The 15,990-nt window shown below is 37.4% G+C and overlaps 1 protein-coding gene and 1 long non-coding RNA gene across 5 annotated transcripts in view; one reads left to right on the forward strand and one right to left on the reverse strand.

Moving 5' to 3' along the window:
• LOC141580620 (uncharacterized) overlaps window positions 1–15,990 on the forward strand; it is a 312,310-nt gene that overhangs the window by 208,849 nt on the left and 87,471 nt on the right. Inside the window, exon 5 of one of the 2 annotated variants that reach the window (XR_012512881.1) lies at window positions 3,307–3,731. This is a non-coding gene — a long non-coding RNA (uncharacterized LOC141580620). Of the gene's footprint in view, window positions 1–3,306; window positions 6,534–15,990 lie in introns of those variants that run through there. The other variant, XR_012512880.1, reaches the window with a different exon arrangement.
• RNLS (renalase, FAD dependent amine oxidase) overlaps window positions 1–15,990 on the reverse strand; it is a 312,278-nt gene that overhangs the window by 44,964 nt on the left and 251,324 nt on the right. For all 3 annotated transcript variants that reach the window (XR_012512879.1, XM_003922435.4, XM_074382538.1), the window contains exon 6: window positions 6,643–6,818. Coding sequence is in view for 2 of the 3 variants with exons in the window: in XM_003922435.4 (XP_003922484.1) it covers window positions 6,643–6,818 (176 nt within the window). In the remaining variant the exon portion in view is untranslated. The remainder of the gene's footprint in view (window positions 1–6,642; window positions 6,819–15,990) is intronic.

Below are 15,990 nucleotides of genomic sequence, written 5' to 3' on the forward strand. Positions count from 1 at the left end.
AGATAATCAGCTGGAAAAGGCCTGAAGGAGACAAATGGAAACTTTGTATTAAAAAGGGCACAGACATCCTTGTTTAACAGGTGGGAGGGGAATAAAAGGATAGAGTCAAAAGTGAAGAATGTGAATAGAAGTTTGAAGAAAGGAAAGAAAGATGACAAGCCTACATGGCTGACTGTTAGAGAAAGTTTCTGTGGGTTATTAAGGGAGCAAAGAGAGGATTCAAGGGAGTTTTCATAAGAGGGCATACAAGGAATGAGAAAAGAGCTTTCTAAAAGTGTTGTTGAGAATGATACATTTTGGAAATTCCTTAAAGTTCTGTAAGAGATGCCAGCAAAAGACTGGAGTTACTTTAAATACTGTTTGCAGCCAGGTGCGGTGGCTCATGCTTATAATCCCAGCATTTTGGGTGGCCAAGGCAGGTGGATCTCTTGAGTCCTGGAGTTTGAGACCATCCTGGGCCACATGATGAAACCCTACCTCTACAAAAAAATACAAAAAATTAGCTAGGCATGAGGTGGAGCGTCCCTGTAGCCCTAACTATTTGGGGGGCTGAGAGTGAGGATTTCTTGAGCCTGGGAAGTTGAGGCTGCAGTGAGCTGAGGTCACACCACTGCACTCCAGCCTGGGTGACAAAGTGAGACCTTGTCTCAAAAAATATATACATACATAAATACTTTTTGATTGCTGGATTACATCTTTTTGACTACAATAATATGATGAGACTGGTCCATAAGAGACTCTTGATTTACTCAGGTAATAGTAGTATAACATTTACAGCAGGTGTTCCTAGCACTGGATTCATAGAAAGAATTTAGGTTGCCAATAAATCCTGATAATTATATGTACTTTTTGTGTTTATGTGTACATGTTTTTTTTTTTAAATAAAGAGAATCTTTACAGCTTTTATCAGATCCTTTAAAAAATCATGATCACTCTCTTTAAACAACTGAAAGAGGCTGGGCACACTGGTTTATGTACAGTCCAGCTCTACAGGGTCCTGTGAGCCCCTCTCTGCTGGTGTGGAGATGAGAAATTGTAGAAATAAAAGACACAAGACACAGAGATAGAGAAAAGAGAGTTTGGACCCGGCGGTCCACTGCCAACCAAAGCGTGGAGTCCAGCAGTGGCCCTGAATGCCTAAACACTCTCACTTTTATTGAGTTGCAAATCTGGAGGCAGGGTAGATAGGGCGTGGCAGTGATAAAGTTAAGTACATCACAGGTCATACAGGTAGGGGTTCAGGAATTTTTAGTAGCCTAGATGAGGTAAGGAGCATAATGCGTCAGCACTTTTCCATACTTGTTAAAAAAGAACAAAGATATTAAGACTTATATTACTTTTACTGATTATCTCTAAGAAAAAGGAACCAGGTGCAGAAGTGGAACATGAGAGTGAAGATGAGAGTGGAATATGACCACTGAAGCACAGCATCACGTAGAGACAATTAAGGCCCCGGATGTCTGCAGGGCTACCTGACAGCGTCAGGCCTACTGAAAGAGCTTGGAGAAGTGTAGTTTTCTCTTAACTTCTCTAGGGAAGGAGACACAGAGTTTTCTTCTAACTCCTCCAGGGAAGGAGATATCTCAGCCATCTTGGACAGGTCCTTCCCTAGCTGGCTAAACAGTGGGCACTTTCCTAGTGCTGGCAATGCCGCACAGCCAAGGCACTCTCCAGCAGCCCTTATGCGGGCATGACAGAGGGCTTAAAGCGTTTTGCCTTAGGGTCATTCATTTCACAATGTCACCCCAGGTTCACACTTTCGACCCGAGAGGCATTAATAAAGGAATGAAGATCACCTATGAATAACTAAGAATAACCAATAACTGCCATGGTTATACTTCTAGTTACTTTCTTCTTCATTATTTGTATGGAAATAGGCTGAGGCTTCTGGCTTCTGCCTCAGCACTTATGGAATCTTCTCCCTACTGGTTTATGCCTGTAATCCTAGCACTTGGGGAGGCCAAGGTGGGAGGATCACTTGAGGACAGGAGTTTGAAACCAGCCTGGGCAACATAGCAAGACCCCATGACTACAAACATTTAAAAAATTAACCGGAAACAGTAGTATGCACCTGTAATCCCAGCTACTAAGGAGGTTGAGGTGAGAGGATCACTTGAGCCCAGAAGTTTGAGGAAGGCTGCTGTAGTCAGTCTGATCATGTACCGCACCCCAGCCTGCGTGACAGAGTTAGATCCTACCTCTGCAGAAAAAAAAAAAAAAGAAGGAAAAGGAAGGGAAAAGGAAGAGAAAAGATACACACTCAGGGCAAAATACTAAATGAAGATATATAACTGTAGAAGATAACTGATTTCTAGTTGTACTGTAGAAGCTTAATAGGCTAGTCCACATCCATTTATTTTTCCAAGATACAGAATACCAATGTATTCATTTCCTCCCCCTATGTTCCTCTCTTGATTTCCTTGGTATCTGAATATACATTTGGTGATTAAAAAATAAATAAGGTAATAAATGAGAGTGCTAAATAAAGTAAGGAAAAGGGCCACTAGCATTTTCTGGAATTGAAGAAAGATGGATGGGGAAAATTAGAGCTAAACCTGAATGCAAATGGAAGCTTGCTATGGTTTGAGAAGGGCATCATGACAGACACTGAAACAAAGGAAAGCACAGCATAAAATAATGGTCAGAATATTAGGGTTATCAAACTGATTAAATGTCCCCTGTCAAGGTAAATGGAAAGACATTTTCAGTAATTCTTCTAGTGAAAGAGTTAATATATCATACTTGTTACAGAAACCTTAATTCAGTGCATAACAGACTAAGCATCAAGTTATATTAACTGCTAAACATTTAAATTATGGAAGGCAAATAGCAGCAAAAGGGAGGAACTGAGAACCACAAAAAATCTGCCAATGCTTTTCTCTTTGTTTGAACCACCTACTCAAGTGCTTTATTCAAATTCAAAATGGGATGCACAGAAGCAGCTCCCAAGTCTTTCAAAAACGCCTTCTTTCTTCACCTGCCTCTTTCATGGTTTAAGAGTGGCACCCACAAGAAGGCACCATTATTTTACCCAAGACAACTTCAGTTTAGTCTTAGGAGAAGGCTCTCAGCAAATACTAGTCTCTAGGGTTTCCTGAGCAGAGTACTAGGCATCTTGTAGGCATTCATTAAACACTTATTGAATAAATGAGTAACCAAATGAATACATGAAAAAACACTTTTCACCCCGCTGCTGCAATTGTGGATATGGGTATGCGACATTAGGAAAAGCACTAGGCTTGGGAGAGCAACACCAGGGAAACAAGAAACTGTCCCCACACAAAATGCTCCTCTTATCTTTTGTAGATAGCAGCTGCTCCTTTAGGGTGGCTTGAACCTTACGTGGCTGATGCTTTCCTCAGAAGTTTTATGAGCAAGAGGGAGACAATGCCTCATAAAGGGATCCATCAAGGGATTTGGAGAAAGGAGGGTGTGGCAGGCAGAAATAATGCCCCTACCACAGACATCCACACCTTAATTCCTGGAACCTACGCATATGCTATGTTACATGGAAAGGAAGATTTTAGGTTGCAGATGGATTAAAATTACGAATCAGCTGAACTGAGATGGGGAGAGTATCCTGTATCACCCAGGTGGGCCCAATGTCATCACAAGAGTGAGGAAGAAGACAATGTCAGAGTGGAAGAAGGATTTGACCTGCTGTTGCTGGCTTTGAAGATGAAAAGAATCTCAAGCAGAGGAATGCGGGCATCTTCTAGAAGGTGACAAAGGTAAGAAAATGGATTCTCTCCTAGGGCCTCTAGAAAGGAATGCAGCCCTGACCACACCTGGATTTTATCCCAGTGAGATCCACTTTGGACTCTGACCTACGGAACTTTAAGATAATAAATTTGTGTTGTTTTCTACCAAGTTTTTGAGAATTCCTTACAACAATAGGAAATAGAAGGTGAGTGAAGAGGAGGGAAGGACTTGAGAGGCAGGTAGACTGGTTTTGTCATTATTAGCTGTGGGGATTTAAAGAAGTTATTTCATCTCTCTGAGGCTTCGTGTGCTCATTGCTATAGGGAGTTAAAACTAACAAACTCATAAGACTGCTTTAAAAGTATCTATTTTTAAAATAATCTATTTAGGGTTTATCTTTACCACTAGATACATTTTTAATTTGAATTTTTTCTTTTTTAAAATTGACTTTATTTTTTTTTTCAGAACAGTTTTAGGTTCACAGCAAAACTGAGAGGAAGGTACAGAGATTTCTAATACATCCCCTACCCTCCCACACACGCACAGCCTCCCCTATTATCAACATCCCCTACCAGCTTGGCACATTTGTTACAACTGATGAATCAACACTGATGCATCTTTATCACTCCAAGTTCATAGTTTATATTAGTGTTCACTCTTAGTATTGTACATTCTATGAGTTTAGACAAATGAGTAATGACATTTATCTACCACTATAGTATCAGACATAAATTTTTGCTGCCCTAGAAATTCTCTCTGCTGTCTAGTAATTCCTCCCTCACCCTCAACCCCTAGTAACCACTGATCTTTTTACTGTCTCCATTGTTTTGCCTTTTCTAGAATGCCATATATAGTTGAAATCATACAATATGTAGCTTTTTCAGATTGGCATTTTTCACTTAATAATATGCGCTTAAATTTCCTCCATGTTAGTTAATGGCATTCCTTTTCAGTGCTGAATAATGTTCCATTTTCTGGACATACTACCATTTATTTATCCATTCACCTACCGAGGGACATTTTGGTTACTTCCAAGCTGTGGCAATTATGAACAAAGTTGCTATAAACATCCATGTGCAGGCTTTTTTTGTGGACATAAATTTTCAACTCTCTTGGGTAAATACCAAGGAGGTGATCGCTAAATTGTATAGTGAGATAATGTCTGATTTTATAAGAAACTGCCAAATTGTCTTCCAAAGTGGTGCTGTGCCATTTTATATTCCCACCAGCAATGAATGAGAGTTCCTATTCCTCCACATCTTTGGTGTTGTCAGTGTGCTGGATTTTGGCCATTCTAGGTGTGTAGTCGTATCTCATTGTCGTTTGTAAGCCTACTTTTGATATTAAATAAGATCCCATCTTTGAATTGCCCAGTTTCAGGCCTGGCACACTATAGCTGCTCCTTATTGTTCTACCCATTCCTTTTTCTTCTTCCTCTCTACCCTCCACATCCCCTAAGTGGCAGGATGCAATGTTAAGGGTCACTAAAGAAGAGAAAAAGGGGGAATATAAAATGAATAGAGGAATCAAGCCTGAGGGGTCTAGAATGGGGCATTCACACCAACCAACATTGCTTGAAGCAGGGAACACCAGCTCCGTGAAAGCCTCAAATGAGGATATTAAATAGCTAGACTTTTCATTAATTATTCTTTTTTTAGGTGATGTTCATACATATATGAATGAAACACAATTTAGGTAATATTACCACCATAAATGACAATGTTATGTTCTGTAAAATGATCCTCAAGGTACTATGAGAAGTATATGAATAGTGGAATATGCAAACATCTAAGTCTGGATGATAACTTATTCCCTTTCAGGTTTTGCAGCCAATGTAGACTTTTTATTTTTCAAGCCAACTTAAAATTGAGTTCAATATCACTTAAAGATAATAGCTATTCAGGTTTTTCAATGCCTTTAAAAGGAAAAAGTAAAGTCTTCTAAGGTGACCATGACGTGTTTAAATATTTTCCCCAAAGGCTCACTGCATAATTTAACTAGAGAAGATATGAGTAAAACATAGACCTGCTGTAATATTTTAAGAAGTAATTTACTATTTACTCTGATTTTAAAAAGTCCTTTAAAATCTATAAAACCAACTGCAACTTCCCACAACACCACTTTCTAAAGGCTTCACAGTCTGGATAACCAATAGGGCTGATAAATCATTTCATCAACAGGCTCAGAAATCCCAGGAAATAAATGGACAACTCACTGCTTTTTCTACTCTATCTGCCCTTTGCCCCATTGTCTGCTAAATGACTTCACTATTGAGTTTATGGATCAAAATACTTTTTCTGTGAATACTTACTTCCATTGAAATATGCAGAAATTTTCAAAAAACTCAATATCTACTTAGTATAAAGAGCTTTAAGTTTGAACTAGTAGAGTGATCATAAAGTTTATCTAACCATGAAAAACAGCTCAACTAGCTGTCCTATGCAGGTACTTACCTCCCACCTCTCTCCCCAGAGAGCTCGGCTGGCAGCAGTCAAAACCAAAGTGGAAACTTAATAAAAATGAAAATTGTGGTAGCAAAATATACTTACAAGGTTGATTTGACATATTGCAGAATTTTGGGAGGTTGCAGTGGTTTCTAAATATTCACAGTACTGATCTAGAAAAACCCCAAAGAAACAGCTGCATTTAGATATATAACCTGCCTTCTCTGAAGTGAAGACCCCAGAATATCAAGGTTTGTAAGTGTTGAGATGCTAGAATTTGAAGATAACATTGGTGAAAATTGTATACACTTCTTGTTGAAAAATAGGATAATAAAACCTGTAGAAGTTATATTTATGTATTGAGCAAACACATATTTGCTCCAAAGATCACAGTTAATTTCTTTTACTAGAGAATGCAAAGGATAAAGAAGTAATATCAGTTCTGTTAGCCTATTAAGAAAATTGTTGTGCTTAGACCACTGGATTCTTTGATTACCTGTGAATGTCTCCATTTCTGGCATTTGGTAGCAATTGGCTGAGGCAAACCTGGCAAAATGTTTTCCAGCTGCTGGAAGATTAACTGCTGCACATCCTCAATGCTGTGTTCCAAGTATGTAACTCCAAATGGGACACTGGTGTGAATCACGAGGGAAGGCCCAATTTCTGATGACTCTGTGGCATAAGAGGATCATAAAGATGCATCTTAAAGTGGGTAGTATGCAAGCATCTCTCAGGATTTCAATTCAGATTTAAGAATTGATCACAATAATCAGGCAATAAATGGAGGAAAAACTTATTCCAATCTTTAAAGCACAAGTTAGGCTATTTCTGAAATTCAAAATCAAATTTCTCTAAAGAGGAAGACAGATTCAAGACAAGTTTTAGTGAACAAATTGTCAGGTCTTGCTAAAGAACCTTAAGAAAGGGTAGAAGAGCATTTAATATGAACTGTCTTGGATATAATTATATATTACGTTTGTCTTCTCTCATGCCCTCTTCAGGACAGTGTCCATTTTTAAATACAGAGTCTATATTCTTAACAAAGTAGATGTTCAATAAATACCTGTCTCGTTCAATTAATGCTTAATAGGTTGAAATATATTTTGTAGAAATTACACAAGTGTTAGAACAAGAAGAAACCAAGCTCCTCTCTAAAAACAGGCTTGCCCTCATAATATTCTCCTCTATGTTTTAATTACCATTTATGTTTTAATTACTTCTATTAAAAATAAAAGTCTGCCTCATTCAAAACATGAAGTAACTTTCCATTTTTGTTTGCCATTGATTTTTTTGCTGTTTGTTTGTAATCACAAATGAGTATCTGCTTTTTATCATTCACTCCTTAGTAGAATATAGAGCAATCAAATAAAGTTTGAGTTGAAAGAAACTTAAGTAACTGAGACATTAGAGAGTATCATCTTGGAAGGAATATTAACAAGAGTGTGCTTGCTATTATTTGTTTGAATCATGCAGAAGAGAAAGCTGAGGGAAAAACAATGATAGATCTGAAACATATGAAATATAATACGAAAATTGGAACCTCCCCCTCCTGAGAGAAGAGAATATTAAAGTGTGTAAGGCACTGGGAGAAGTCATACCTGATTCTATTCTTTAATTTGGGATTGTAAAAGGTAATACAATCATCTATTTGAGTTACAGCAGTACAACTGACACAGGAAAAAAAGAGTTGACATAAGCCACTTACCTGCTATGTGCCCGATTAACCTTTTTATGTTTTTTTTTTTTTAAATGAGAATAAGTTAGTAGCTATCACATAGGCCTATGATATGCATTAAATGGCACAGTACACATGAAATGCTTAGCACAATTTCTGACACAGGGTAGGTGCTTAATAAATGTAAGCTATGGGAATGGAAGCAATAAGCCAGATACAAGGGAAAAGCTTCCTGAGTGTTGCCTAAATTATAGGTGTGAGTCATGTTTTGTGAAAGGACTTCATTTTTCCACTGCACTCAGCACAATGAACCCTGGCTTATGAATTTTATGGCAAAACACAAGAGAAGAGTCCCAACATGCTGCAAGCTTTTTAAAGTACAGTGAGGGCAGCAAATCACACTGCCATGTGTGTACCTATGCAACAATCTTGCATGTTCTTCACATGTACCCCAAAACCTAAAATGCAATTAAAAAAAAAAAAGAAAATCAAAGATCTTAGAGCTGCATGATATATAATTCTTAAAAAAAAAATAAAAATAAAAAAAGTACAGTAAGTGCTTCCAAAGAGCTTCACATGAGGTGAGGGACCTGAATTCAGAATTTGTGCAGTAAATGCAATGGTAAGCTGAACTGTACAGTATTTTCACCTCACAGTAGCTGGAACAACTTGAAAGAGGAAACAAAGGGGCCACCTCTTTGAATGTTCAATGTGTAACCTGTCAGTGAAGACTTTACAGGTTCTGTAAAGAGGGAAGGATCCAGGAGTGGAAAATCTCAAGTTCTTTCACAGAATACCACCACAGTGAGAAATTTATTGCATATTGCCTTAGGAAGTGTTATTTATGTTATCAGTTAAAAAATTCAGGGAGCCTTTTTCACAGTGTGGGGGTATCAATGCCACCCCTCTTTCATACAGTACCACATCTTCCCAGTGACAGAGACAACTACTAGGTCAGCATTCTGAAGCAGGAAACTTGGGGCTCTGAGTTGACTTATCTATGGCAGGCTTCAAAAGAAAATGAATGCTAGCTGCATGCTGAGAATGTGGAGGTTGCACTGACCCAGCTATTTGTTCTAGGGGGAACTCATAAAGTCACTAAGACCAGTGATGGTGTGATGCCAGGTTTCTCCCATTTACATTAGCCATCCACTCCAAGGAGAGCAATAAAAAATGAAATTTAAGACCTAAAGTGAAATAGTTATTGCATAACAATGAGAGAACAACCTGGCTACTTATTTTTATTGGAATTGTACATTTATTTTGAAAATTTAGATAAAAATTTGACTAGCTACAACTGTAAACAAAAATTTAATTAGGGGGTTGAGGGGTTTTTAAGAAAAGCCCCCCAACCCCCAAACTAAAGTGTATTTTCAGAAGCTAAAGTCTAAAAACACAAAAAGCCAAACAGTATTTTAAACGTGACCAAAGTTTGAAAATACAGTGGTATAAAAAGCCACAAATATGTTAATAGGATTTAGAGCATAAATTCACCATAATCATTATTTCTTGATCACTGGAAAGTTAATGATGCAATTTTTCTTTTTCTTTTCTTTATTCAGTTTAACAAGAATATCACCTAGCTTTTGGTATTTTAAATGTAAAGCTAATCATAAATTGACAGTTATTTCTCTGCTTTGGGAAATCAATGGCCATAGAGTCAGAAGATAAGTATTTGAACCTCTGCATCCTTTAATAGCCCTATAGTCTTGGACAACTTAATCTCTCAGGCTTCACGTTTTTCATTCCGTTAAAAGGGATCAACACTACTGACCTTACAAGGCTGCCATGAGGATTAAATGAATTACCCACATAAAAGCCTTCCTTCAAATATAAAGTGCTACACAAACAGAAGGCATTCCTAGGTAATATTCTTGTTTTCACCTCTACACTGTTGAAAGAGCAGCTTTAGAAAGGAGTAACAGAACTGACTTCTCTCAAAGCATTAAGAGTGATCATTACATCAACACCCCAGGGACAATGGAAGACTATTCCTGGGTATAAGCAGAGCAGGATTTGATTTTTTTTTGCATGTGTTTGGTAAAATACATATAACATAAAATGTACGTTTTAACCTATTTTACATATACAGTAGCATTGAGTACATTCACCTTGTTTTATAATAGTCACCATCAAGCTGCTGGTTTTCAAAATGGCTGATAGTGACATCGAATGCCAATTCTTTTCAGAAAAATCAAAGTTACCTGTGAATGGACATGTTCCAAATGGAAAACTGACAGAAGAGATCCAGGACTTGTCAGAGTGCCCAGGGGAAAAAGCTGGGGTACAGAAAAAAAATCAGCAAGGGTCTGGCAGAGACTGAACCCTGAGGAACTCAAAACCCTGAAGTAAGGGGGTGGGAGTGCTTCTCTGCTCCCTTCACCCCTGCAACAATCCACTGACTGTCAAACTGTTGGGGAGCCCCTCTACCCTCTGGATCCAGGGCAATGGTGTCAGTGGTGACTTAGGGGAACTTTTCAGGGTCAGAGAACCAGGTAGCCAGCTCATGTTAAGCATGCCTACACTTCCCTTAGACCTGAACTGACATGGATGAACTGAGCCATCCTGGTAGTGTACCTGTGGTGGGACATTGCCCTGCCCAGGCAATCTCTGCCTTTTAATCACCATACCATGAGATTCTCCACAAACATACCCCACAACCCACTCTGTCTCTGGCAAACACAGGGGGCTTGTGGGTTCCTGTGGAGCTGTGGGAGCCCTAGAGATCTCACCCGTGGTGTGGGCTGCCTTGAAGGGAATGGGGAGCACAGCCCACTAAATTCTCCCTTGGGACAAAAGAAATGAAGGATGTGGCACCAACTGGTGAAGGGGGCAGCACTGATGGCTAGGAAAGGTTGTGGAGAGGGTGTCATCTTTCACCCATTGCCACCTTTAGACCTCAGCATGCTCCAACACAGTCTCCACCTCTCTACATCAGGGTAGGTGCTTCCACTCATCTTCAATCTACCTGAGGTTGAGATACTCTTACTCTTAAGTGCCACCTACTGGACTAGAGCTTGAACTCCACCACCAAATAAAACACCTGCTGCCATAATGGCTGGGTGCTAGTGTATGTGATAAGACTTCCACACTCTCAGCCAAGGAGCAGACAGAGTGTTGACTGCTATGTTGAATACATCGCTACAACCAGCAGCATGTAGAGAAAGCCACCACACAAAAGCTATCCACAATGAAGGACTCATACAGCACCTTGGTCCTCTGAAAGCACCCAGAAAGGAAGCCAAATCATCATACACAACATACAACATACCCTCAAGATAAAAAAGAATTACAAAATGTAAAAGTCCTATCCAAATGATAGCAAATTCAAAAATAAACAGTGATAGCTCCCTCATATGAGAAGAAACCAGTGCAAGAACTCTAGCAGTAAAAAACCCAGAATGAACTGACACCTCCAAAGTCTTTCATTTGCTCTGTAGCAATAGGTCCTAACCAAAATGAAAAGCCTGAAATGGCAGATAAAGAATTCAAAATACTGATTTTAAGGAAACTCAATGAGATCCAAGTGAAAGTTGAAATCCAACACAAAGAAACTAGAAAAATAATTCAGGATATGAAAGATGAGATAGTTACATTAAAAAAAAATAAACAACAACAACAACAACAAAACTCCAAACAATTAGAATTTCTGGAATGAAAAAATTCACTGAAAGAATTTCAAAATACAGTTGGAAGCTTTAACAATAGACTAGACCAAGCAGAATAAATAATTTCAGAGCTTGAAAATTTGATCTTTCAAATTAATCCAGTCAGACAAAAAATAAAAAAGAATTTAGAAAAATGAAGAAAGCCTTTGAGAAATATGGAATTAAGTAAAGTGAATGATCCTACAATGGGTTGGTATTCCTGAGAGAGAAGAAAAATAAAGCAACTTAGAAAACAGATTTGAGGGAGTAATTCAGGAAAATCTCACTAACCTTGCTAGAATGGTCAACATCCAGATACAGGAAATTTAGAAAACGACTGCAAGATACTACACAAGATTATAATCTCCAAGGCCTATAATTATCAGACTATCCAAGGTCAACGCAAAGGAAAAAATCTCAAAGGAAGGCAGATTAAAAAAAGGGATAAATTACCCATAAAGGAAATACTATTAGACTAACAGCAGACTTCTCTGTAGAAGCCTTATAGGCAAGAAGAGACTGGGGGTATATTTTTAGCTTTCTTAAGAAAAAATAGTCAGCCAAGAATTTTATATCCTGCCAAACTAAGTTTCATAAATGAAGGACAAATAAAGTTTTTCCCAAATGAGCAAATGCTAAGGGAACTCTTCATCACTAGAGTGGTCCTACAAGAAAAGCTCAAAGAAGTTCTAAGCATGAAAACAAAAGAATGATGCTTGCAACCATAAAGGCACATATAAGGCCAAAGTACACAGATCCTATAAAGCAATTACACAATTGAGACTACAAAGCAACTAGCTAATAACACCATGGCAGGAACAAAACTTCACATGTAAGTATTAACCTTGAACATAAAAGCATAAAAGCCCCACCTAAGAAACACAGATTGGCAAACTAGATTAAAAAAAAAATGACCCAACCATCTACTGTCTTCAAGAGACCAATCTCACATATGACAGCCACAGTCTCAACATAATAGAATGGAGAAAGATCTATCACATAAATGGAAAACAAAAAATAATAAGGGTTGCTATTCTTGTGTGAGATAAAACAGACTTTTAAACAACCACAGTTAAAAAAAAAAAAGGAAAAAAGAAGGGTATTATATAATGATATAGGGTTCAATTCAAAAAGAAGATTATACTATCTTAAATATATGTGCACTCAATATTGGAGCACCAAGATTTAGGAAACAAATACTACTAGACCTAAAAGAAGAGACAGACAGCCTTACAATAATAGTGGGTGGTTTCAACACCACACTGATGGCACTAGGTAGAACACTGAGGAAGAAAATAATAAAGAAAATCTGGACTTAAATTGTATTATTGACCAAATGGACCCAGTAAACACCATAGAACACTGTACCCAACAACCACAAAATGTACATTTTTCTCATCTGTGCATGGAACGTTCTCTAAAATTGACTATATGATTGGTCATATAGCAAATATCAATAAATTAAAAAACATCAAAATCATATCAAGCATCTTCTCAGATCACAGTAGAATAAAATCAGGAATAATACCAAGAGGAACTATCAAAAACCATGTAAGTACATGGAAACTAAACAAACAACTTGCTGTTGAATGACTTTATGTTTTGAAACAAGTGAAAATAGAGACACAATACCAAAATCCTTGGCATACAGCAAAAGCAGGGCTAAGAGGAAAATTTATTCTAAGTGTTTACATGAAAAAGACAGAAAGACGTCAGATTAACAACCTAATTTCCCATCTAAAGGAACTAGAAAGATGAGAACAAACCAAAACCAAAGCTAGAATAACAAAAGAATTAACAAAGAGCAGAGTAGAATGAAATAAAATTGTGACAAAAATATACAAAAGATCAATAAAATGAAAAGTTGGTTCTCTGAAAGGATAAACAACATTTATAGATAAATAGCTAGATTAACCAAGAAAAAAGAGAGAATATTCAAATAAGCATAATCATAAAATGATAAGGCTGACATTACAACTGATACTATATAAATACAAAAGATTCTTAGAAACTGTTATGAATACCTCTATGCACACCACCTAGAAAATTTAGAGAAGATGGATAAATTCCTGGAAACACACAGCTTCACAAGATTGAATTAGGACAAAATTAAAGTGTGGAACAGACCAATAATGAATTACAAAATTGAATCAGTAATAAAAAAATCTACAAACTAAAAAAAAGTCCAGGACTAGACAGACTCATGACCAAATTCTACCAGACCTACAAAGAAGCTGGTACCAATCTCACTGAAACAACTCCAAAACACTGAGGAAGAGGGGTTCTTTCCTAACTCATTCTATGAAACCAATATCATTCAAAATCTGGCAAGGCCATAATGAAGAAAGAAAAATATAAGCCAGTATCCCTGATGAACACCATCACAAACATTCTTAATGTAATACTAGCAAATTGAATCTATCTGCAGATCAAAAAGATATTTCATTATGATCAAGTATGTTTTATTTCTGGTATGCAAGGACAGTTCAGCATACACAAATCAATGCCACATAAACAAAATTAAAAACAAATACCATATTATCTCAATAGACGCAAAAAATGCATTAAATAAAATCCAACACCCTTTCGCAATAAAAACCCTCCAACAAACTAGGCATCAAAGGAACTTAGCTAAAAATGATAAGAGCCATGTATGGCTAACATCATACTAAACGAGGAAAAGTTGAAAGCATTCCCCCTGATATGGTTTGGCTTTGTGTCCCCACCCAAGTCTTATCTCGAATTGTAATCCCCATGTATTGAGGGAGGGGGGTAATTAGATAATTGGGGCAGATTTCCCCATGCTGTTCTCATGACAGTGAGTTCTCACAAGATCTGATGGTTTTATAAGTGTTTGATGGTTGTTCCTTCACAGGTGCTCTCTCGTGTGCTGCCACGTAAGATGTGCCTGCTTCCCCTTCTGCCATGATTTTAAGTTTCCTGGGGACTCCCCAGCCCTGCAGAATTGTTAATCAATTACATTTCTTTCCTTTATAAATTATCTCTGGCAGTTCTTTACAGCAGTATGAAAATAGACTATTACACTCCCTAGGAATGGGAGCAAGACAAGGATGTCTACTCTCACTTCTCCTATTAATATAGTATTGGAAATCCTAGCCAAAGCAATTAGGCATGAAAAAGAAATAGAAGTAATCCAAATAGGAAAAGAGGAAGTAGAATTATCTCTGCTAGCTGATGTCATAATCCTATATCTAGAAAGCCTAATGATAGCTCCAAAGGACTTCTAGACCTGATAAATGACTTCAGTAAAGCTTCAGGATACAAAACTAATGCACAAAAAATCAGTTGCATTTCAATACACCAGCAACACTGAAGCTGAGAACCAAATCAAACACTCAACCCCATTTACATTTGCCATAAAAAAAATACAACATCTAGGAATATATTTAACTCATAAAAGACCTATACAAGGAGAACAACAAAATACTGATGAAAGAACTCACAGATGATACAAACGAATGGGAAAACATCCCATGCTCATATGGAGGAAGAATCAATATCATTAAAATGATTATACTGCCCAAAGCAATCTACAGATTCAGTGCAGTTCCTACCAAATTACTTACATCATTTTTCACAGAATTAGCAAAAAAAAATTCTCATTAGCCAAAGCAATCTTAAGAGAACAAGGCTGGAGGCCAAAATTCAAGGATACTACAAGGCTGTAGTATAAGTACTTGTAAGTATCCTTATAAAAATAAACAATGGGGAAAGGACACCCCATTTAGTAAATAAGGTGGGGAAAACTGGCTAGCCATATGCAGTATAATGAAACTCGAATACCACCTTTCACCATAGACAAAAATTAAGTCAAGATAGATTAAAGACTTCAATGTAAGGCCTGCAACTATAAAAATACTAGAAGAAAACCTAGGAAAAATGACTTTGGATATTTACATATTGAAAGAATTTATGACTAAAACTTCAAAAGCAAATGCAACAAAAACAAAAATAGACAAATGGGATTTACTTAAACTAATTAACAGAGTAAATAGGCAATTTACAGAATGGGAGATGATATCTACAAACTGTGCATCTGACAAAGGTCTAATATCTAGAATCTATAAGGAGCTTAAGCAAATCAACCAGAAAAACAAAACAACTCCATTGAAAAGTGGGCCAAGGTCATGAACAGATACTTCTCAAAAGAAGACATAGGAGCAGTCAACAAACATATGAATAAATGTTCAACATCACTAATCTTCAGAGCAATGCAAATCAAAACCACAATGAGATACCATCTCACACCAGTCAAGATGGCTATTTTTAAAAAGCCAAAAAACAACAGATGCTGGCAAGGTGGAAGAAAATAGGGAGTGTTCATACACTGTTGGTGAGAATGTAAATTAGTTTAACCCCTATGGAAAACAGTGGAGATTCCACAAGGAACTAAAAATAGAACTACCATTCTACTCAGCAATCCCACTACTGGGTATCTGCCCAAAGGAAAAAAAAATCATTTTATCAAGAAGACACCTGCACACATATGTTCATTGCAGCA

Source organism: Saimiri boliviensis, chromosome 12 (genome assembly GCF_048565385.1).
Source record: "Saimiri boliviensis isolate mSaiBol1 chromosome 12, mSaiBol1.pri, whole genome shotgun sequence".
Classification (NCBI taxonomy): domain Eukaryota; kingdom Metazoa; phylum Chordata; class Mammalia; order Primates; family Cebidae; genus Saimiri; species Saimiri boliviensis.